The sequence below is a fragment of the Pseudorasbora parva genome, chromosome 13 (genome assembly GCF_024679245.1).
Source record: "Pseudorasbora parva isolate DD20220531a chromosome 13, ASM2467924v1, whole genome shotgun sequence".
Taxonomy (NCBI): domain Eukaryota; kingdom Metazoa; phylum Chordata; class Actinopteri; order Cypriniformes; family Gobionidae; genus Pseudorasbora; species Pseudorasbora parva.
The window spans coordinates 32,296,746-32,320,580 of NC_090184.1; the positions used below are offsets into that span (position 1 = coordinate 32,296,746).

At 37.9% G+C, this 23,835-nt stretch overlaps 1 protein-coding gene and 1 long non-coding RNA gene across 2 annotated transcripts in view; one reads left to right on the forward strand and one right to left on the reverse strand.

The window, feature by feature from the left end:
- The window catches only part of trabd2b (TraB domain containing 2B), a 62,468-nt gene extending 58,156 nt beyond the window's left edge, over positions 1-4,312 (forward strand). The window contains exons 6-7 of the mRNA XM_067412710.1: positions 3,097-3,345; positions 3,449-4,312. Coding sequence (XP_067268811.1) covers positions 3,097-3,345; positions 3,449-3,674 — 475 coding nt within the window. The 3' untranslated portion in view covers positions 3,675-4,312. The remainder of the gene's footprint in view (positions 1-3,096; positions 3,346-3,448) is intronic.
- On the reverse strand, positions 181-21,678 carry LOC137038243 (uncharacterized). Its single transcript, XR_010897434.1, has 3 exons — positions 21,448-21,678; positions 948-992; positions 181-815 (listed from the first exon to the last, which is right to left on the reverse strand). It is a non-coding gene; the product is annotated as an uncharacterized lncRNA (long non-coding RNA).
- Positions 21,679-23,835: the final 2,157 nt, after the last annotated feature.

Below are 23,835 nucleotides of genomic sequence, written 5' to 3' on the forward strand. Positions count from 1 at the left end.
GGCTTTGTAAAACCAAACTTTAATGTTAGATTGACAAAGCCATGTTTGAAAACATTTGTACAGAAAATTTCTCCATAATTCATTGTAATTCTAGTTCTTTGCATTCCAATTTCCACTGCACTTTTGCATTCTGTTTGCTATCTAAGGCATTTTCCTCCACATTGAGATTCAGTTTTTTAATTAATTCCCTTTCTTCCATGGTAACGCCATGCACACACACAATAATTATGAAGTTATTTAAACAACAAACTTTCCTGAATATTCTGTGGCGCAGAATATAATGATGTATACTATATACAGACTCAGTAATGCATTGAATTTCACCACATAGAAACCCCAAGCACATTTTAAATCACCAGGAGGATATTCCACTTACTGTGCTAAACTGCAAACAGTGCTAAACTATGCCTTTTATCTCCGCTCGCTAACCATGACGAGGTGGGCCAGACCAGCACTCTGCCAAACACAGGCCTCACCCGTTTAGTTTTTGAGACGGGTGCTATGCCTGCTCAAACCAAAACCCACCTCTATTGTTGGCATACTCGTACCATTACTCAACAGGCCTTTAGGGGAGCTGGAAGCAGGTGATCCAAAGGCTGTGTAGGTTTTACTCGTTAAATAGCTGTTGAAATGGCTCCAACACCTAACAAAGGCACAAATGGAAAAATGAGAACGGCGAGCAAGCGAACAGTCTCAAAAAGGCAGTTAGAACTCAAAAAAGCACCAACCACTGCCACAACATCCAGCCGGTGTCCTTTGAAAAATCTTCTGTTGAAAATTTCAGTGCAAATGTTTTCCTTTGGCACTTTGCGGCACTGGAAGTAGAAGAGGTAGAAAGAGCATTGGGGTCTCAGATTGCTGGAGATGATGACAGTGGCTGTGGTAACAAGCTGACAGCTGGATGGACTGGCTGAATGATGGACTAACTGTGGTTTAGAAACACGAACCTTCCAGCTTTCAGGCCTGCTCCCTCCAGCTCACTTTTCTCTTCTCTGTAAAGCGAAAAAATTAGGTGATATGATGGGCACGTAAAACAATGTGCAATGGCAGCTGGACATGTGTTTACTAAAAGCTCATGAACCACAAACTTGAGACCCAAAACCAGTTCTGAAGTGTGTTTGTGGTTCACATATGGGTGATTACGAGATTCAAACCAAACAAAACACTTCATGGATGTACTAAATAGTGGGTTGGCCTAACCACAATGAGGCAGTTTAGAATGAAGTACGGTATGCCAAATGTCGTCATGGTTACCCAATGAAATGCCTTAGTGGGCACTCAACAGCAGGAGGTGTTAAGTATAGAGTGGTATAATCTTAAGCGATGCTACACCCTACTGGTTAACTCTGTTAAAGTCTATGTCCAAATGTCTAACCTCTCAAATACTTCTTTATGAAATTAGTTATGACTGTGTAATACTAGAATTTAATAGCAGTATGGACTGTTATGTAAGCCTGAATTTGGATATCAGGAAGGAAGCTGAAGACTTTGAGGTTGTAGTTTTGACCTCACTGGCTCTTCGTAAATTCTTAGCAAGCCGAAAGGTTGATATGAAACTGTTTGAAGTCCAAAGTATCTCCAAAACACACGCACACACACCCTAAGCCAGAGCTTTTCTGAAACACTATCTCCAGTACTTCAAAGGTGTCTCCTGACACTGCCCAGTTTTCATTGAACCTTCATATATAATAATCCCCTATTTTAAAAAGAAAACAGGGATGCATCGATACTAAAATTCTGACCTATATCAATAATCAGAAAATTGCTTTTATGTTTAAATGGCTGATATTAAAATATTCATTATAGTTATCTAGGTAAATAAAAAAAGTACAATAATAAGAGCTAAAATAATCATTTTAAATGCTACAATTCTAATAGCCCAAGAATATATATTTTTTCATATAAATGGCTAATGATAAAATCTTTATTCGTAAATTTGAATTTAAAAAACATTAAAGGGTTAGTTCATGCAAAAATGAATTTGATGTAATGAATGACTCATGTCGTTCCACACCCGTAAGACCTCTGTTCATCCTCAGAACACAGTTTAAGATATTTTATATTTAGTTTGAGAGCTTTCTGTCTTTTGAATGTAAGTGTATGCACACTTTGCTGTCCATGTCCAGAAGGTAATGAAAACATCATCAAAGTAGTCCATATGTGACATCAGTTGTTTAGTTAGACTCTCTTGAAGCATCGAAAATACATTTTGGTCCAAAAACAACAAAAACTCAGACTTTATTCAGCATGGTTTTCTCTCCCGGTTTTGTTTTGGATCCTCAAATAAAGATTCAAACGGTCATGAATCCGTGTATTGATTCATGATTTGGATCGCGTGTCAAACTGGCAAACTGCTGAATTCACGTGACATTGGCGATCCGAATCAGCTGATTCATGACCGTTTGAATCTTTATTTGAGGAACACGGGACAGAAGACAATGCTGAATAAAGTCTTCGTTTTTGTTATTTTTGGACCAAAATGTATTTTCGATGCTTCAAAAGAGTCTAACTAACCAACTGATGTCACATATGGACTACTTTGATGATGTTTTCTTTACCTTTCTGGATGTGGACAGCGCGTTGGAGTCGATGGGGTGAGTCATTAATGAAAGAAATTTCATTTTTAGGTGAACTAACCCTTTAAGTGAATTGACAACTAAAACTGAAAATGAATCATTGTAAATGCTGCAATTGAATTTAAACATCACAAAGTTATAATGTAGGCTACAGAATTAAAAAATGGATATTCATTTTGAGATTTCCTAAATTATTTACATTATTAATTTTTTAAAAGTTATGTGTTGCATTGTATAACAGATCATCTAAATTTAAAATGTGTATCAATAAAGTATCAATGATCAGCTAATGTGCAATATTGACAAATACAATTAAAAATTATAGAGAGATAGATAGATAGATAGATAGATAGATAGATAGATAGATAGATAGATAGATAGATAGATAGATAGATAGATAGATAGATAGATAGATAGATAGATAGATAGATAGATAGATAGATAGATAGATAGATAGATAGATAGTTTCCTTTAAAATTCTGCATCCCATAAATTTGTTAACTTCCACATGTTTTCACAGAAGGAGCTGGTCTGAGGTTGAGGGGACTACTGTGAATCCCACTGAGGGCAGCTCTGAGTCAATGATGGAATGGACATCGGAACCTTCTGAGCTAGAGGAGGTCAGCCAGGAAGAACTCTCACACATGCTGCTGCCAGACAGTCTCAGCCAGCTAGAGGAGTTTGGCCGCTACAAGCGCCCTCGTAAAACCCATCATACACACAGTCGACCGCGGCTGTTCAGTGACCTGTGGGTGCGCATAGGAGACAGGTGAGGACACAACACATGCCAGAAACCACATTTCCAAAGCTGGAAATTCAAAGCTGATTTTTTACTAATAAAACCCACATTTCTGTTTTCATATTGACCATAGCACGACTCCACACCTGAATATAAGGATAACCAATGGCTATGTGACAGTGGAACCGCCTCAAACGCAACAAGAACAACAGCAAAGACGAGCGCTGCTCAGAGACGAACTGAAGCCCCCCAGCCTGCCCACAAACCCCAGCCTACTTGAGTCAGCTGCTCCAAACCCAACATATGCGCTGACTTGCCTTTTGGCCTGTCTCATTTCACAACTGCTTTTCACTTCCTGAAAATGGGAATGCTCTCTTGGAAGCTTACAAACCAACTCAATCAAAATTGTATCTGAGTGACTTTGCCTGTGGTAAAAAATAAATGGAAGTAAAGTACATTTAGGTAATGCTTAGATCAATTTTGAAAGTCTGCCTAGTGCCTACAATAAATAAGTTGCCGCAGTATGTAACAGTAGACATATGTGAGACATTTCTAATTGTTAATTCTGGCAGAATGGTAGTCTGTAAGAATAACAATGAGAGAAAAACAAGAACATTTTGTTATACTTATGCAATGACTCTGCCCTGAGTTGATTCATAAGAATTAGCCAAGATTGTACCTTGATGTGAATACCCATATGACTGTTCCCTCCTGCCCCATCAGAGCAGACAGCAAAACATGAATGTGCTTTTTTTCTTATAATAAATTAAATGGGGCAGAATAAATTATACCAAATTATCAGCATCATATAAAAGGTTAAAAACCTAAATTATGTAATAGAGACTGTTATTATGTGATGTGGTAACTTAAATAGTTCACAGAGATGACACTTATATTTTGTAAATTGTGCATTTGTTCATACAGAAGTTTTATATTTATTATTTCATGAAGAGTATATTTTCATGCATTTCTCAAGTATTAAAGTTATGTAAACTAACTTGACGCCTGTCCCTTAATTGAACGTTTTCAACGTTGCTAAAACTTGAACGCATACTGCCCTCTACTGGCACTAAAAGCATTCCGTTTTTAAATGAATAATTTATTAAATGGAGGGAGAAAATATGGTCGACATTTTATTATTATACACATTTGAAAAGATGTCCAGTTTATTCCAGCATGTAATTAAATGAACATTCCACCCAAAATGTAAACGTTATCATTTTGTTATTATCACTACCATCATGTAGTTCAAAAGCAATAATTTTCTTTCTTCCCTGAAACACGAGAAGGCAGAATATTCTCAGGCAGCTTTTCCATACTATAAAAGCTAATGGCTATGTTAAATGACTATGTCAAATGATAAGTTTTGAGTGCCATTAAAAAACTACCATATGACAGGTTAGTAATAAAAGTCATTCTTGATCGGGCTGATCGCAACAGACGTGTTTTAAAACGCGACCGCGAGCCGGTGCACAAGGGGGAAAAGCCAGCCAATACTGAATTATACGTTCCTCACACAAAACTACTGTATATGTTTATAAGACTTGTTTTAGGATTATTTTCATGCTTGCCTACTTTAACTTTCTTGTAGTGTCTTGGCATTTAGAGTAATAGCTTTCATTGTATTTATGTTTTTTTTTTTTTAATTCTTCCTTGTAGGCCTATCTCCTTTATGTTTCAAGGAAGGGGAAAAAAATAGGTAGACTAATGCATTGGAATGTATATAAAGGATTTAGTGCAATAAACCTATCCACTAGGTGGCAGACGACACCTTTGAAAAAACGTTGCATTAATCTTCAAATTCCAGAAATCCTTCGCAAAAGATGGTTTGCCTAAATTGAATAATCCAGGGTTTAAAAAAACTATTATCTAATAATATAAAAAACTTTTTAAAGTTGCTATATTGATTTTTTATTTTTTACACCAGCTACAATATCTTTTAAGAAAAATAAATGACTATAAATGTTCATGCCTTTCATCTGTATCTGTATCTTCATCTGTGGAAATTCTTTTTACACTTACACTTCAAAGAAACTAAAAGCACTGACAAAACAATTAGCAATTGCTTAAATATAGCCTAATTGGGAACAAATTAACAAATGAATAGATTCCACTGTCTTATCTTACCAATGTATTTTTATACTATTATTTATCTTGCAAAATTGTATGTATGTTTGCCTTCTTTTAACCAAAGGTGATTAAACTGTATTAATACTGCAACTGGGTGATGTTTAAACACTTCAATTCTTAAGCATTAAATGAAATTTAAAATAAAACCTATAGGCTTATCAATTCTATGCATATCTTTTATATGCACCCCATTTCGCTCTTCCTCAAAGTACCTCTTTTAGACAGAGAGAAACAAGTTTTAAAATAAACAGCTATTTCGCCCCTTAAGCCAAGACAGGACAATGTTTGCCCTTGCTAAAATACCATTTTGCCTGGGCTTTGGGGTGTTATTTGAGGGAGTAGGGGTCCTGACAGGCTGTGACCCCTCCCTGGGCTTGGGGACAGAACACCCACTGCATATTAATAAAAGATTACTGGGAAAAATCAATGTCTGAGCAAACTCATTAAAAATGCCTCTTTATCGTAAATGATTTCTGTTCTTTACCCTTCTCTCTCTCTCTCTCTCTCTCTCTCTCTCTCTCTCTCTCTCTCTCTCTCTCTCTCTCTCTCTCTCTCTCTCTCTCTCTCTCTCTCTCTCTCTCTCTCCCCCTGTTGCTTTTCCCCAGCGGTAATTACTTTCACAAGTCGTTTTCTGCCCTTTGAGTTGCACCGTTTCACAAATGAAGGTTAAGTTTGTTTAACCGAGCTGGATTTGCCATCCATGTTAAAGCATATAATGTGGAAGGCATGACTTGGCCCACACACCTCCAGGACCCCCTCAGCTTTAAAGCCTCCCTTTGCAGGGTCATATGGTCCAAGGTTAAGGCCCACCAGGGCCAGACAAAGATGGTGCGGTTTCAGCATCTTAGGCTACGGCTACGCACTAGAAGATGCAGAGAACAGTCAAAATAAATGTATTTATATAACTTATTATTTTGTCTGCATGTGTATAGTTTTGTGTGGGGCACTCAAATGCTTTCTGGAAATATATCTAGCACTTTTAATCGAGTATGTGAAAGATAAAGCATGCACACAATGGTTATCAACCCAAGGTCTTTCAAATATAACACTACTGATTCAGGCTACATATTATGTTCCATTTGATCAATAAAAAAATTCAGGGACATGTTCCTAAAACACACAAAACAAGAGGAGGGATTTGTTTCCTTACACGGGGGACTGCCATTGGAAGGACTTCTTAAGAGATCATCAGTAATAAAGGACAATTCATTATTTCAAATAAAAGCTATTATTTCAGTTCTTTCAAAGGGAAAGTCTGCGATAAACACATTAGTGCATCAATGTTCACCTTGAAAAAATACAACTCTCTCCATTGTACAAATATTGTTTTATTACAAAATATATAATATAACTGCTATCTTAAAAGAGTTTTTTAAAGCTTTAAATGGCCTCTGGAGTAATACCTTATAATAAACATTATATCATTGCACATTATCTGTAGATATAGAATGTGCATAATAAGGAAGTTTAACCAATTAGAAATTAACTAGAGGTCACTACATAACCTCCCTTCTTCTGAGTGACAGAACCATGTAATATGAAATATTTACTAGACAACAAATACATGTATATATTTAAAGGAATAAGAAAGTTTCACATTTCGCCAATAATTGTAATTGTAGATTACACCAAAAACTGATTTGATATAACATTGACAATTTGAAATAACATCGACAAAGATTGCATAAAATAGGACAGTGTATATATAGGCCTAGGTTTGCTTTATACACACGTTAATGTTTTTATAGAACTGCTAGCATATGTTTTAAGCTATACGTATTTTTTTTAATTGAATTTGCTTTTGTTTCAAATTAAATATTTAGACTATCGTGTTCAGTTAAAAACATTTAAATGAAACTGAGTTGGTGATGATGGAAGACAGCATAATAATTATTTGAACAATTGTTATCAAGTAGCCTTGATAACCACGGTAAATTAGTGGACAACATTTAACATGCATGTTTTCGGTTAGTGTTTTAACCCTGCCCAATTTTTAGGCAAGTATAGACTAAAGTGTTATAATTCTTATAACACAAATATGACAGACTTTAAAATTCTGAAAAAACTAAAATATGCAAACAAAAAAGTTACAAACGTTTAAACAAAATGTTACGCCATTACGCGGTCTCCCTACACAGCAACGGCTACAAGAATATTTAGGCTATAAAGAACAATTCTGGTCTATATGATATCACATCGTATTGTCGCGCTATGGAATAGCACATATTTTGCGTGTTTCAATAAGCAAACAGAATACGAGAGAGGTAAGAAAAGAGTGAGTGTAGTTCACAGGTTTTTTCGACGTTGTGCCGATTCATTTATTCGTGTACAAGGGGGCACTTCACTTCACGCGCTCTCTTTGATACGGACTGAAGCTTGAGAGAGTGCTATCAAAAACAGACGCTAACAAATGTATTCAAAATAAATAAATAAATAATTGGAACTATCGAGAGAGAGAGAGAGAGAGAGAGAGAGAGAGAGAGAGAGAGAGAGAGAGAGAGAGAGAGAGAGAGAGAGAGAGAGAGAGAGAGAGAGGAAAGTAGTGGTAAGCTTCACTGACACGCACGCGGGGATCCCAAGCTTTGATGCTGCTCCAGTGATGACAATCACCACATCATGCACATAATGATGTTTGGTAATTACACAGGCTACACATGAAGCTTGTCCAAGGCAGCGAAAAAGAGTGAAACAAATATGATTTTATCCAAAGATTGTTTCCTCGTAATGGATAGGCTAATAGGTTAATTCTATTTTTTGCATTCCTTTTTTATCGACTAAAGCAAAATAAGCCACTATTTGACCCCAGATCAACAAGCAATGTTCACACCCAAAAAAATGTCCCACAACCGAGGTTGTAGTTTTGAAAAAAAAAAAAAAAAAAAAAAAACTAGTGCTGCGCAATCGATAAATCGAGATTAGGCTAATAGATTCCAAAATTAAAGTTTGTGTTTACATAATATAGGCCCTATGTGTGCGTCATGCGTATAATTATTATCTATATATAAATACACACTCCTTCATGTGATTTAAGAAATAACTGATTGTATATACAGGCTAATAAAATTATATAATGTATCTTAAAATATAAATATTATAGCCTATAAATATAACATTTTTCATAAACATATAGACTACATGCATGTATGCATTTATATATACATGATAATTATACATAGCACATATGTAAACACACTTTTATTTTTAGATGCAATTAACAGCGATTAATCGACTACATTTTTTCACATATAGGCTACATCAATTAAAAACCATAAAGATCTGAATTTAGTTGGAAGATTTATGTCACATTTTGCCTTTATTTTATCATCTGTGTCCAGACCTTTTAAAGGAGTGATGTGGTAATTATTTATATCTATGTAATTTTCAAGCTCATAAATTCACACTTTGTAACTTCAGACATTACATTTTTTTCCCCTAGGTGGATGTTAGAAAGAGGAGGGGAATGGGTGGATTTGGAAGTGAGACAGAGAGTGAAAGAAAAAGGGGATGTGTGTTTGACCATCACTCCTTAGTCAGACATCAAGGCATACAAACACACACCTTAGCCTTCATCTCCCCGGAGAGTTTGCTAGAGGTCATAGGGAAGGTGGAGGTCAAATGGCCTCGGATTAAATTTGATCAAACATTGCTAATAGTATGTGTGTTTGTGAGGCCTGTCCGCTAACTGATGCTAAATGCTCACTATGCAAACATACTGCGCATGCATGCACACACACAGGCACATAGATATCCACACACATATGCAAATTTAAGTTTAAATGATGAGAAGCATGCACAGGTAAGAGATCAAATGTTTTCCCGTCAGTCAGAATCCAAACACCTGTTTGAAATGTCAGAGAAAGTGTTGCAGTCGACACCATGGAAACAGCCGTTAGCTTTATTTGAAGATGCAGATGTACATAAATCAAAGGCACAGTCCTTAACTGAGACCATGGAGACAAACAAGGTAATAGGCCTCAGACGCACTCTGATGGAGACTAACTTAGAATGGGTTTAATCTGATCTCACTGGCTCCATTAACATAAGATCTTTATCACCTCCCCCAGGTGTATCCAGGTAACCCCAAGGCCGACGAGCTCTTAAACCCGAGACAGTCAAGGTAACAGCTAACTGCAGTGCTGTCTCGTAAAAACATCCTGTTTGCCAAAGGCTCATCAGCCTCCTCCTTTTAAAACTAGAGGACAGATGAGAAACTGCACCATATAAGCTTGAGCTATCCCTTTTCTCAACATTTTCCCTCCATCACCTCTTTATCAATCTGCTCTTTCATTCTAAATCAGTGGCATTTGTTTCCCACTTTGATTTCAGGAGTACATGTTTCTCTTTAAAAAAATGTTAGATTTGACATGATAAGAGCAGCCATAATAACTAAGAACTTAATGTGGTCAAAGGCCACCTGCCAGGCATAAAATGAGCAAACAGCTCTGCCTCTGACACACACCATATTCAAGTCCGTATTGCTGCGTAAAGTGTTGAGAAAACAGCCGCTTCTTGAAATGAACCTCCATCAAACAACCACAAAGCAGCTAGCTACCTGAGAATAGCACATTAACACTGTTGGCACATACATGCAGGCTACACACACAATGACAACAGGTCCCTGTTTACTGCTGGCTTTGCTCACAGTCTATTTTCTCACCTTCGACAATCACTTGTTTATTTCCATCTGTAAACAAGCAAACGCACAAGCAAAATAGGAGCCATTGACACCGATAGCATAATACTCTTTTTCTCTGTCTGTGTGTGTGCAATGCTTTTCGCCTCCCACACACTCCTCTCCATCTCCCTCTCTCTTGCTCTTCTGGTGTGATTTTGCTCCTCTGCTCTTGGCATTATAAATTCATTGTGCACAGCTTGTGCTTGTAAGCTTGATTGAAGTGACGGGCTCTGATTCCTCCGGCTTGCTGGCTGGAGGGTGCTATAGCAAATGGCCCGATGGCACTGTTTGGATAACACTGACCTCTCTCCCGCTGCCGCCGCGCGCGCCTAAGTGAGCGGTTTTATAGGACTCTGGCGCTCGTAAGTGGAAGGGCAAAAAAGAAAAAAAAGAGGCAAATTGATCAATTCAGAACTGGAGAGAGGAAAAAGATCTGGGCGATGGTTTCGGAGCACATTGTAATTTCCACCTGCCCCCTTTTCCTGTGAACAAAAGTGACAGCTATCAAACTCGATTGCTGAGAAGAACACAAGAGCCGAGCGCCTGATCTGCATTCTAGAGGCGCCGTTACCAGGGCGACGTACTGTATGTGGCGGGAAAACCACTCGCGCCACTCCTTAGAAATGGATATTCAGGTCTTTTGTGCCGTGTCATTATTGTATTTATCAAACCAATCGTGGTCGCACGGCCACTCACGCGGTGCACCACATATGGGTAGCCGAGTGCCAATGGGTCTAAATGTAGCGATGAGTGCTGATCAAAGACAATGAGATTAATTGAGGGGCGAGCCTAGGTTTGCATAAAGAGATGCGCGTGAGTCGTTAGGATGAGCAGACTCCCGGTGACGGTCTCCGACACCCCAGGATTCGCCTCGAATTCACCTGTTTCACTCAATCGGCAAACCTTTTAACGAAATTTTCTGTTAGTTTAGATACTAGTTAATTTTAATGAACACACGTAAAAATCTTGCCATAATTTCGGCGTCCTTGTGCAAAGTGTAGTTTTATGAGGTAAATCAAGATACGTACGCAGACTCGCGCTCCCACAAGTTGTCTTTAAAAAAAAAAAAAGATTGTCTTTGGTTTTACTGTTATGCAACATCGTACTAACAAAAAGTCCGTTAAAAAGTTATGAGGATCGCAATTATGGCTCGTCCCTAGAAGCTGGCGATCGTAAAATATCATTGCAACTTTGCCTACTCTCACATGATGGCCTATGACAGGTGCTTTAGCGCAGCGCCATTAAACCTGTTAACGGGGAGGAGTCTGAAGTCTCCTGAGAGTTTAGAACTAGAACGTTGTTGTTGTTGTGTTTTAATTAAAACGACGGATCCCTCCCCATTGACCAAGAGATAGGGAGTAAAGGAGAGAGAATTCAAGAAGGTTTAGCGATTTGACAATGTGCTGGAGTCAGCTAATATTTTCCAGCAACCCCTCCAAGCACGCACACGTAGGCTGAATACACAACGATTTTAAATTAAATGAATAATGTTTTATAAGACATGTGTGATCATTGGATGACAGTAAAGATAACCTACATTTAAAATGTGGTGGAATGATCATGCCAATTAAATATCAACTATCAGCTATTGACAAATAGGCTTAGCCTACAATAGATAGATAGATAGATAGATAGATAGATAGATAGATAGATAGATAGATAGATAGATAGATAGATAGATAGATAGATAGATAGATAGATAGATAGATAGATAGATAGAATATGAAAATGTGCTTATTTAACTTTTAGCACCACTGACATTGATCGATGACACTAAATATAGGCTAGGCCTATAACGAATCTAAGGACTACAGGCCTTAATCTGTGGCGCATAGTCACAGGTCTTATTTTCTTATGTTCTAATTAACTTTACAAGGATTCGAGGTGTGTCCGGGAAACTAGCCGGTCGTTGCACTGTATCCACTGGTCACTAGGAGGCGCTGTTGAACACGGCTTAGTCCCTCTCAGTCTTCAACACCGAAACTGAAATCGTCTGCAGGACAGGCAATTTATCCACGGCGATTAGAGAGCAGCCAAGATGGATGAAATGCTTTACAGTGGCTTGAATAAAATATTACAAATTAGACACCCAACGTACTCTAAACCTGAAAAATTATTTACAGAGAGACATTAATTTGTGCTTATAATAGCCTACACACAGACCTACGTGATTGATAGGCCTACTAGCTCCAGTGCACTTTGCTGAAAGTGTTGAAATTAGTTATTTAAACCAGTTTAGTTCTGAACTAAGCTGTTTTTACAGTTCATCACAGACATGAGAACCAAACGTAAGATGTTATGACCTGGACCACAAATTAAGAATAGCCTATACACTTAAAATAGCCTAAGTTAAAACTGAAAGTAGGCTAATAAAATAACGTTATTTTAAAAAAAGAAAAAATAGCGTAGCCTACGCTACGTCGATTATTCTATTCCATTTAGCCTACTAGCTTTTAGCAAGTGCAATCAAATGTTGTGGAAACAATAGCAGGTGAACAAGTTTAAGTCAATATTTTGGACTTAGTGTGACGGTTGACCAAAATCCATAACTCAGACTCGTGTGAAATAATTACGGGGAGGGTAAGAGGAGATCGAAGAGTGTGAAGAAATCCAAGTGATTCAAGACTTTTAATGCGGTTCCCTATAGAAACACCAGTGAAGGACATTGTCCTGGTCACCTCTCAGCGTCGATATTTCAATGGAATGCAAATCTCGGGGTCTACAGGGCTTGCTATGGGTGATCCATTGATTTGGGATGAATACAGTGACTACTTTCAACCCCTTCACAGTTATTAGGCCTAATAGAAAAACATAAAATAAAGGGAAGAAAAGAAGAAGGGATCCGCACAAATGGTGCGAATTGCTCGCCTCCTCCAAGCCCTCTTCAACAGTTTGGCCAGCAATTTGCATTCCTTTGTACGACAACTTGTAATCCTCCCCTCAGCATGCCAAGAAACACACAACAGATTTATTGTCCCAGTCAACAAATCGTTTAGGTCATCCCAAACCTATTACGGCCTAATGCAGCGAGAGAGAGCCTCCAGAACCAGCTCTCCCCTCGGTCTCATCACACGAACCAGTGGTTTCCAAACACCGATGAGGAGCCCAGAGCTCAGCCGCTTTGTTGAGACCCCGAGCTATTCATGCCAAATACACTTCTGAGGACTAAACCACTTCTCGAGGTGGGCTGGTAGGGCAATGGATTCTGCGGATTCTCAGGCCTGGCTGCACTTCTGTGGAGAATGCGCGAGCTGAAATATTTAATTAGCCTACTTTTAAAAATTATTTAATATTTATATTAGCCATTTGGAACAGATTAGACAGACATTGACATCAAGCCAGCAAAGTTGTTTATTGGTAAGGAAACGCATTACTGTTCAGACAAATTGACCTGTGTATTTAAACCGGTAATGGTGGCATTGGCAAGAGCACGTCCTCAAGAAACGGCGCTGAGACTTGTGTTAGTTTTGCGTGCAAGGCTGTTAGTGCAGAGAGAGAAAGAGAAAAGAGGAGACTAGAGCCCATCTGCTCGCCTTTGTGTCGCACAATCCAAGACTCCATTGAGGGGTCATCTGAAGAAGAGAGAGATCGCCCGCGGAGAGAACCACAGAACAACCAAACACGGCTTTGATTCCATTCGTTTTGTTTGGAAACACACATTGATTTAATTCTCGCGTTTTCCATGTTCCCTTTTCCAGGTAAAATGGGGCATTAGCCTATACTCGGTCCTTTGTACAAAGACAAACAGACTGCAAATAAAATAAAAACAACAACAACAGGCCTGTTCTATAGGCCTATCCACAATAAATAGGCCTTCATGATTTATAGGCAAAAATAACCAGTATAAACATAACCAGTAGCTATAGGCTAAATAATACAAATAGCCTGGCATCCGCCTAATGGAATTATTTGATTATTTCCAATAGCGAAATCCCACTTTAATCTCAATAAGGTTACGTCTTATTTTGGCAAGGAAGCAGCAATTATGTGGATATTACAGTATAAACTAATGAAGCGTCAGGACTGTAATATAAATGGCAAGGATCAGATTTCGTTCAAACGCTGTCTCACTGCCAAACCTCGGTTAAACGGTCTTCTGTACTGCTGCTAAACGGAAAGCCTGAATTATTATTTAGATGTTAGTGAATAACTACAGACTCTCAAACGCACGCAACTCTGCTGCTTCTGAAATAAGACACACCGCACACGGGGGCTATACAGACTGAGCAGCAGGATTTGTGTAATGCCGATTCACTCTGATTTTAATTGTGCGTTTCCTTCCTCACACTGAAATGTCATTTTCTGTAGTGATTTCATTACATGACATCATTTAGGGAGCAGGGAACCGATGAAACGTCGGCGGCATCTCCAGCTCAGCTCGGTGTGTTAGTCGGCTTGGAACTAAAGTTAAAACATATGTTCGTTTGTGGGGTTTCTTCATCAGAGCACTTATGGATCGTTCTGACGTTTTTAAACGGACTGTGAGCAGCAAAATGATGGTTGACTTAAGTTTATTAAATTAATTTCTGGACTTGGAAAGTGCAGCCTATAGCAGGCTATGTATAGGATATGTGCTATTAAAAATAGGCTATAGGCTAGGATTATAGAAAAGCACAGCTGATGAAAAAATTAAATGTAGCCTAAAATACTCATTAAATTCCCAGTCAGCAAACTCGACATACAAAGATACAAGAGCAAATTTAATGTAAAGAGAAGGAACCAACCTGATGTGTGGCCTTATATGCAAATCACTACAGCCAATAATAATAATAATAATGGTCCATCAATTTACATTTACTTTAATTATTTAACAATTGGTTTCTATATATAGATATGATTTATAGTTACACATTAAAACCTTTTCAATACAATAATTTTGAATTACATTATCATTATTATTATTATGTGAAAGTAACATGCAAAAGCCTAACCAGCGCAGATATAGGAAATTTGTCTTTAAAACCTAACTAAAATCTGCCCATACTGCCTTCTGTTATTAATTTATCTTTGTCAAATTTAATTTTTCGTCTTTATGCGTCAACTCTAATAAACCTTGGGTTTTCAGGAGCGTGTTTGTTAGTTGTGCTTGGCAAAGGATTGTGGAGCTTTTCACGATCTGACTTTCTTTAGTTTCAAAGGCTTTATTTGTCCATTTATTTTATCCATAATTAATTTTTCTTCCACAGACAGTCTGCAAAAAAAGTCTAGCTGAGAACTATTATGTTTCTGTCCAAACGGACAACTCACAGCTGCTTTATTGAAAATAAATCAGGTTTGGGGACACAGAAAACACAGACTCTTTGAAGAAAGCTGTTCTGGGTGTGTTTTGAGTTAAGACATAACGTTTCACGCGTGTCAGAAACTGAAGGAAATCCTGAAAACGAAGAAAGAAAGAAAAAAACTCACCAGTCCCGATTATATTCCAATACGTTTGGTTGTTAGCCAAACACACATTAAAATCCCACACTTTCAGACATTTTTTTAAAAACGTCCTGTGAACAGCTGGGTTGGGTTAAATTCTATTGTCAGATTAGGAATATGTTCCTCGCTCACATTAGAGGGAGAATGTGCAGCTCTGAGCTCAAATATAAACCTGCATCAGAATAAATGCATTTTGACCGCCACGCGCACACATGCACTTCGTTTGGGCCTTTTTGATCAGTCTTTCCACACACTCAGCCTAACAGTATGAACCCAATAAGCAAGCCACTGGCCCGAGTCAAATGATTTAATTCGAAATTATGAGCTATCATTTGTTCTATCTCGATTTATTCGTGCTATTCAATGACTTTAGGTCGAATTTTAAAGTGGTTTCTGCAGCCTAAATGTTCAGTCTCTTGAGCCCCGTTTTTAAATTTTAAATAGACTATTTTAAATAGACCAAACACAAAGCTAATGATTGTTGTATTGCATCTTATTTTGACACTTGTAAATCTATAATAAAGTGATAATGCACAAATATTTATGATTGCTAAAACTTTGTGTGAAAAGATATATATAAGACCCCAGCAACCTTGTTTTGACCTCCTTTGGATGGGTTCAAGCCTTAATTAGGGAGGTCACACTTCCCGGTTCCGCCATAATTTGCACCTTGACTTCATTCAATAAAGAGCTCTGCAAACATGCTAATGCATGCAATCACAGAAAAAAAGGGCTAAATAAAAGGCCTTTTTTTCATCTACTGCAGTGAACACTATTCCCATATTCCTATAGCCTCTATTCCTGGTTGTCTTGGTGAGTCCATATAGAGGCAGCAGGCAGTGGTTTGGATGTGGAGGAGGTGGTGAGGAGATAAGCAGGTGTTTGTTCTTTGCAGTGCTAGTGTGTGTCTCAGTAGTGAGGCCCCCAATCCCACCCCTTCCTCAATGATCACAGCCCGCATTCTGCAGCCACCTCCACTTGGCTGTTCCCCCTGTCTTTGATCAAAGCCCTCCCACACACACACAGCTGCCCATGTGTGAGCTTCTGCCTCACTCCCCCCAAAACTCCTCAGATCACCCCCAGAGAGTCCTCTGGGTGGGATAGCTGTGTTTGTGCAGTAGGGTGCAATGGATTGAAAGAGAGAGAGAGAGATCGCCAAAGAGCTTGTGTGTGCAAGAGTGTGTTAGTGCTGGTAGCAACAACAGACTGAAAGCAAAGGAGTCCTTATGAAAGAGAGGGAGGGAGAGGGAGAAAGAGAGAGAGAGAGAGAGAGAGAGAGAGAGAGAGAGAGAGAGAGAGAGAGAGAGAGAGAGAGAGAGAGAGAGAGACTCTGAGGGAGAGAGAGTTTACTGTTGTTTTGTGTACATGATTAAGCACACAGACTTTCAGATGTTTAGGCAGACCTTTTTTACACACAAACAGACAAGACCACAAATGAAAGCCTACAAACTCGCTGTCAGTAAACATATGTGAAATGTATAGACATGGTGACACCTGTGTGTGCTTATTGTTCTGGATCGGCACTGGTATTTCACTTGAACTGACATTGTAACTGTTTCACTGCTACATTAAGCATGCTTGTTGGAAGAATGATAATTGCTAACTTCAATAGGTTTTAAAGACACATGGCAAAAAAATCTTAACATTCAGCGTATACATTAAAATATACTGTTTGTTATAATTGTTATAATGCTTTTTATATTCAATGAATAAATAAAATATTATAATAATATTTCCTTTAATTTAATAAAATTATTAATAATATTCCTTTAAAATTCTTATAGCCTTTCTGAAGCATTTTTCTCTCCTCAGCCTGTAGAAACTATATCATGTTATATATCAACTATATCATCAAATTATATCATGAAATAGTTCCCATAGGTCTCACATTCTATAATTATCATGTCTAACGTTTTATTCAATTTAGAGGATTTCTGTGATTTCAACTCTTGGATATTAGAGGCTCGCTGAGATAAATTATGTAAAAAACAGAAAAGACAAAAATAATGGAATAAAAAGTTGGACACGATAATAATGATACATTATGATTCAAACAGCCATGAAAAAGCATCAGTGGTCCATACAGTATACAACAAAAAAATCCTGAGCCTGTCATAAAAACATGGCTATTTTCTTTACATCTTAAGGTTGTTGTCACAGCTCACTTATGGTTGAGATCAAAGCAGGGCATCCAGAAAACTGCCCAGGGGCAGACAAAGCTGAAAGACAATCATCAGAGAAAAAGACGAGAGAGGAATGACACATGGTCAGTCATGTCTGCACCCTCTCCAATATACAACATGCCGTATTCCAATGAGATTCCTCACACAGGCCTGATTTCCACAAACGCCATGTGTTTTGCCACAATAGTAGTTGCGCAGGATAGAAGAATTCCACAAAACTGGCTGTGTTGGTTTTTAGGCATCATCTTTGTGCCTCTCAGATGTTTTCAATGAAACAAGACTCACACGAAATAGCCTTCAGCTGTTTTGCCTCTTTTACAAATAAAATAATCAACATTTTTCTTTCCATTTAAAGCAAAATGTTGAACAATCACAGGGTCTTAAATCCCGTCTAAACTACGGCAAAACTAATAAGCACTGTTAATAGCACTTACAAAATTATTGCACATCAATAAATCTGACACAGAGGGTTTACCTAACCACCTTTCTATTCTTAGACCATAGTCAAGGTAATAAAACGTGCAAAGCGTGTTATTTTAATTCACTACCAAGCATTTGCATATAAACAATAACACACAGTAGCCTACAATGTGAGCCTTTTCCACGAAGATGGAAAGCGTATTCATCCATAATGCATGATGTGATGTTAGCTGGTTGCTCATTCCTTCCAAATGTTTCATCTGGTTCTCCTGACTCTCTTCAAGTGCTGATACCAGACAGAGAGACAGAAACTCATGAAACTCTAATCCCCCTGCCTGTTTATGTAAGCTCCTGCCAGTGCTGTTAAACAGCCTCTTATTTTTGGTTCAACCTGTGGAGAGGCCAAAAACTATTCAGCTGTTCTGAGAATGAGTGTGTTTGTGTGGCCATGTGTTTATATGAGAGGGATGGAAGAGGAAAAGAAGCTAAACAAATTCTAAGATATTTTATTCAGCTTTTTGCTATTTTGCTACTATATTGAAATGCTCCTCATTTTGTAATGTCTGATGATACTATAAATAAAACCACATCAATTGTATTTATTTGTTAATTACCACACAATATAGCATCTGTAGCAAGTTTTTTTTTTCTGCTCCACAATTAGTAGGAAATAAAGTGTGATACAGTCAAACTAAAAATTATAATTTTTTCACTAGTGGGTGGGTACAGGACAAGTTCATTTATGTAAGTGAGGATAGCAAAATAAAGTAAATTGTGACATATTATATACCCAAAAAATATTCATACAGTAGACTACCAGTAAAATTGATAATGAATTTGGGACCTAAATTATTCCGACACTTTGACCTGACCATGTTTTGCTTAAGTGTTATTTCTTTAATTGCTAATGCGCCCTTTTACACCACAGATTTAACTAAATCAAGCATTGCTTGGTGATTGTCTGACCTAATTTGGTATTATATAATTGTGCACTTAAATTGAATAGCTGACAGCTGATTGGTTGATTGTAATCATACTTTTCTATCAAAGGTATCTGACATTATCAAGATAAATTTGTTCTGAAACTGTTTAAGTACTTGTCATATTTTATTCCCTTTTTCTAAACAATAACAAATAAATTGTGATAATGTCTGAATAAAGTTAAGCTTGACTAGCCTGACAAGCCAGACCCACATCAAGATGTTTGGTCTGGAAACTCACCATAGACAGGGCTCAATCCGAGGGGCGGGATAAACGGCTGTCTTTCAAACTCCCTCTGCACGCGATAGGATAGCGCTACAACCAACCAGAGCAACGAAGGTGAAACAGAGCTTGTTGATAGATTAAACATTCGCCGTATCCGGTCAGCAAAACTCCGAACACTTCTTCCCTTTTCTCAGAGAAAATCTTAACTCCAAGTCTTCCAGAGTCGCGGTCAACGCTGTTTCTAAAGACCGCCGTTCGCCAGTTTCTGTGTTTACTAGAAGCACCCAAACGCAACTCGGCCATCGTCATTATGGCCCCGCCCACCGACTCTATACACGATGTGATTGGCCCAGCAAGAGTTAGGCGAATACAGCTCAGAAGGCTATTGAGAGTTGCTAGATGACACTCGCAGGCAGAGTAGATTTGCTGCCGCTAGGGTGCGTCTAGATTTCTAGGCTAAGGTTTGACTGTAGTTCAGTGAATATAGCCACCACAATTGCTGCGTGTTTGGCTTTTGCTCAGGTCAGTTTCCACCTCCGTTTCAACAAGTTCATATTGAGGTGTAAAGAGCGGTGTTGGGGGGGTAACGCATTACAAGTAATGTGAGTTAATCAGAGTAAATTATTAGTAAAATAACACATTACGTTTCATTTATCAATAAAATATCTGATTGACTTTTTCAAATTAGTAATGCAAGTTGCTTTGTTGTCCCTTTTGTTGACTGATAGCTCTCCTATCCCCAAGTTGAGAGAATTTCTCACATTTAACGATCCAATTCAACCATACAAATAAGCAAAAATTACTTTAGACAAACATCACATTTGTGTAATTCTTTTTTAACAATGAACTTTCTTTTGATTTATTCTTCTTCAATCCAGAACAGCAGCACAGCTCAAAGGTTTGTTTGAGCTGCACCTTCTACTTCACAAATGTGAATTCCTTTTGCATTTGCACTTTTGGTGTGAAATGAGCTTTATATTTGCCAAAAATATATTTTTTGGTTATTGAAAAACAAAACAAGCAAGCCCAGCCCAGGTGAGAAAAAGTAATGCAATTATTACTATTTTTAGGAAGTAACACAATATTGTAATGCTGTACTTTTAAAACTAACCTATAGGTTCAAAGGTACCTGAAAATCATACTGAAGTAAAAGTAGAAATACAAAGCAAAAATGACTCCATTACAGGGGTGTCCAATCCACCTGAATGGATGGTGTCCAATGAGTGTCCAATCCACCCGAAACACTCCTGAATCAGCTAATAGTCTAATTAGGGATACTAGAAACTTCTTTGCAGGTGTGTTGAGGCAAGTTGGAGCTAAACTGGCTAGTGTTGGGTAACTAACTAAAAGTAGCAACATGTTTTTAATAGTGGGATAGTAGTAAAACTATTTTCACAGGCAACATAAACCATAATGCTCAAAATAATTAATTGGTTTGATTAGAGCCAACTTAAATTAGACAAATTAGTTCAAACTAATTAACATTCATTATTATTTGGAACTTTCTTTTTTCTTTTGAGGTCCTGAAACTGACACAGTTGAAGTAATCTGAATTGTTTCATTGTTTTGAGTTTTATGAACTTGTTTCTTTTAATTTACACTAACTTAAAAAAGAAAAGAAAATTGTGCAAGATTAACGTTAAGTGGGAGATTTAGTAGTACTTAATGTTTTGTTATGCTAGTTTAGAAGAGTTTCTGTTATGTTGGCCTTTTTGTAGGGTTACCATCTCGGTGACGAGTGGAGCACGAGCTTGGTTTGAGAACAGATTACTGCTGTCCTCATTCTGCAAGTGCTATGCTAAAGCTACCAAAGCATTGTGTAACCGATTAGCAAGGTGGCATTTACTGAATGAGAAAGATAGTCAAGTTTCCATATAAATTTGAGATTACATTATTCTTTTTAAGTTAAATATATGAATAAGCTTACTCAAATATTTCAAGTTCAGCGCAATTAAAAAAATATGATTACAAAATAAAAATCTGCAAGTTCTGTTTACTTAAAAGAAAGTGTATGTAAGAAATGTATTTTAATTAATCATAAAATGGCTCTGATATGTCACTAGACATTAAGAAATCATGTTAATTTCAAATACTTACATCACTGACAACAGTAGTCCGGCCAGGATATTGTCATTTAAAAGTTGTTGTTGCAGCCCTCAACTGATGTTGATGTTTTGGCCTTAAGCTCCACCCTCCACCTATCGACAATCACGAAGTCAGTAGTGTTTCAGTATCCGGGTTGCCAGATCTGCTTTAGTTACCACAGCTGCAGCTTCAAACGTTCCTGCTGGATCCTGCAGCCAATCTGGCAACCTCGAGTCAGGGGGAGTTTAACTGTAGGGGGAGAGGGGATAGTGATTGCAGCACCAGTTTTGGCCACAATCTTACATACATTTCCTTTAAAGGGGTGATGAACTGAGAAATCAAATTTCCCACTTTTGATATATAAAAGGTCATGATAATATAAGATTATCCTGTAAGTTTCAGATCTAAAAACTTCCTTTTTAGTCAAAGAAAAGCTTTTTTAGACACAAGGCCCAGAAAACAATCATGAGCTTGCTTCATTCTTACATCATAGCTATGAAACACATCTACAGCAGGTCTAATTAGCTCCGCCCACCGACTCATGGAGCTGATCGGCTCGCTAGCCAGTAGCAATAAACATGTGGAACATTAAGCTTCCTTCGGATCTTAATATTAGGAATGTGTGATACATTTATTTTTAAAGAAGTTCCAGCTGACGTGGGGAAGACTGTGTACGTGTGTTCGCTTCATTTAACTGCGGAATCATTTGTAAACAAGTCCCAAGTGCTGGATATGCAGACACAATGTTGTGCCGAATGGTGCAACAAACTTATGCGAGTAAAACATATTTTTTATATGTAATAGTACTAGTCCCGGGGCTGTACCAGACGGGCTACCAAAATGTATGCTCGTCGGCAGAAATTTTTTCTTGATCTGGGCGCGCACGTGTGTGTATGTGTTAGGGCTGTCAACGAAAATTCTAAATTCGAATATATTTTCGGATAGTTTAAAAAAAAACTAATTTCGCAGGTGAAATTTAATATTCGAATGAAAAAAGTTTTTTATTTTAAAAACGCCTGCGTTAATAGAGGCACGCTAGCGCGCCTGAGGGGGTTCAGGGACAGGTCACAGGAGTTGCACTGTCAGGCACAGTAGTCAATGCTGAAAGTTGATGCGTCTTGCATGGAAGATGGCAGAAAGTGCAGAGCCCAACTGGACCGCAGCAGAGAAAGCGATTTTAACCCTCCAAAATCTAAAGCCATGTCTGGAAGTACTTTGGATTTTGGTCTGTAGTAGGTAAAATTGTTGAGCCGTGAGATAAAGTTGTATGCAAGCTATGTAAGATACAGTTAGCATACCATGCCTCATTTTATTTAACGTTAAACAGAAACATTACTATAGTGAAGGCTACTGTACTGACTGAAGAGATATTGCATGAATAAAGGATGGTTAGTTTGTAGCTTGACAAGCTACAATTTCAAAGTAGCTTCTCCCTAACAATGGTTATGACCACACACCCCGTCATTGTCTCATTAAGTCTGTCTCCTGATTTAAGTGTTGAGAGAGACATTACAGATAACAAAACAAAGTACTGTGGAGCATAGCCACGCTGGCTGAATGTTATGCAGTGATGTGATTTCAAGGTATTCAAAAGCTGTAATACAGTCAGCACTCAAAAAGCTTCACGGCTGATAGGAGACCAGAAGCCGCGTTTGGACTGGATCACATGACATCTACAACCTCTGAGTCCTGTAAATCGAGCAGACAGCATCGGGACAGTCAGTTCACAGCAAATACATCAGTAAAACAGTGTAAAACTGTGAGATATACTGCTAATGGGAGAAAGGGAGATGGATAAAAAAACGTGGAGATGGAAAAAGATGGAAAGTGGGAGATGAAATGCGAGGCCTGTGACGCGGAAGAATGTAATGCGCTTTCCCCGAGCACAGGGAATGGTAACAGCATCTATAAATTTACTAACATATCTCATGGGTAGATATATCAGATGTTCTAAACTATCTCTCCACATAAACACACACAGACACACACACACCGACACAGTCCAATGGCATTTACCGCACATTCTACTGTGCTGATGAAACAGCTTGGAATCGAACAGTATAGAAGATAAAATAATCTGAAATTCTATCACAGCAAGGAGAACAATATTTGAAGTATATTGTGATTATCTGATACAATGTTTAAGCATTTTTAAACACAGTGAACTCCAATAAAATAAATAGCTTTTAGTTAAGCCAATTAAGCTCAAAATTAACATTATTATAAGAAAGTGCAAACCAAATATTAGTGGCTCAAAGAAATGTTCGTTTTTCACAATCTGTGTGTTCACAAAGTAGCTAAAAAGAGCACAGAAAATGTTTGCTAGCAGGGCCTACACTGACTCACAGAGGCCAATCATAAAATACAGGTCCTTCTAAAATAATTAGCATATGTGATAAA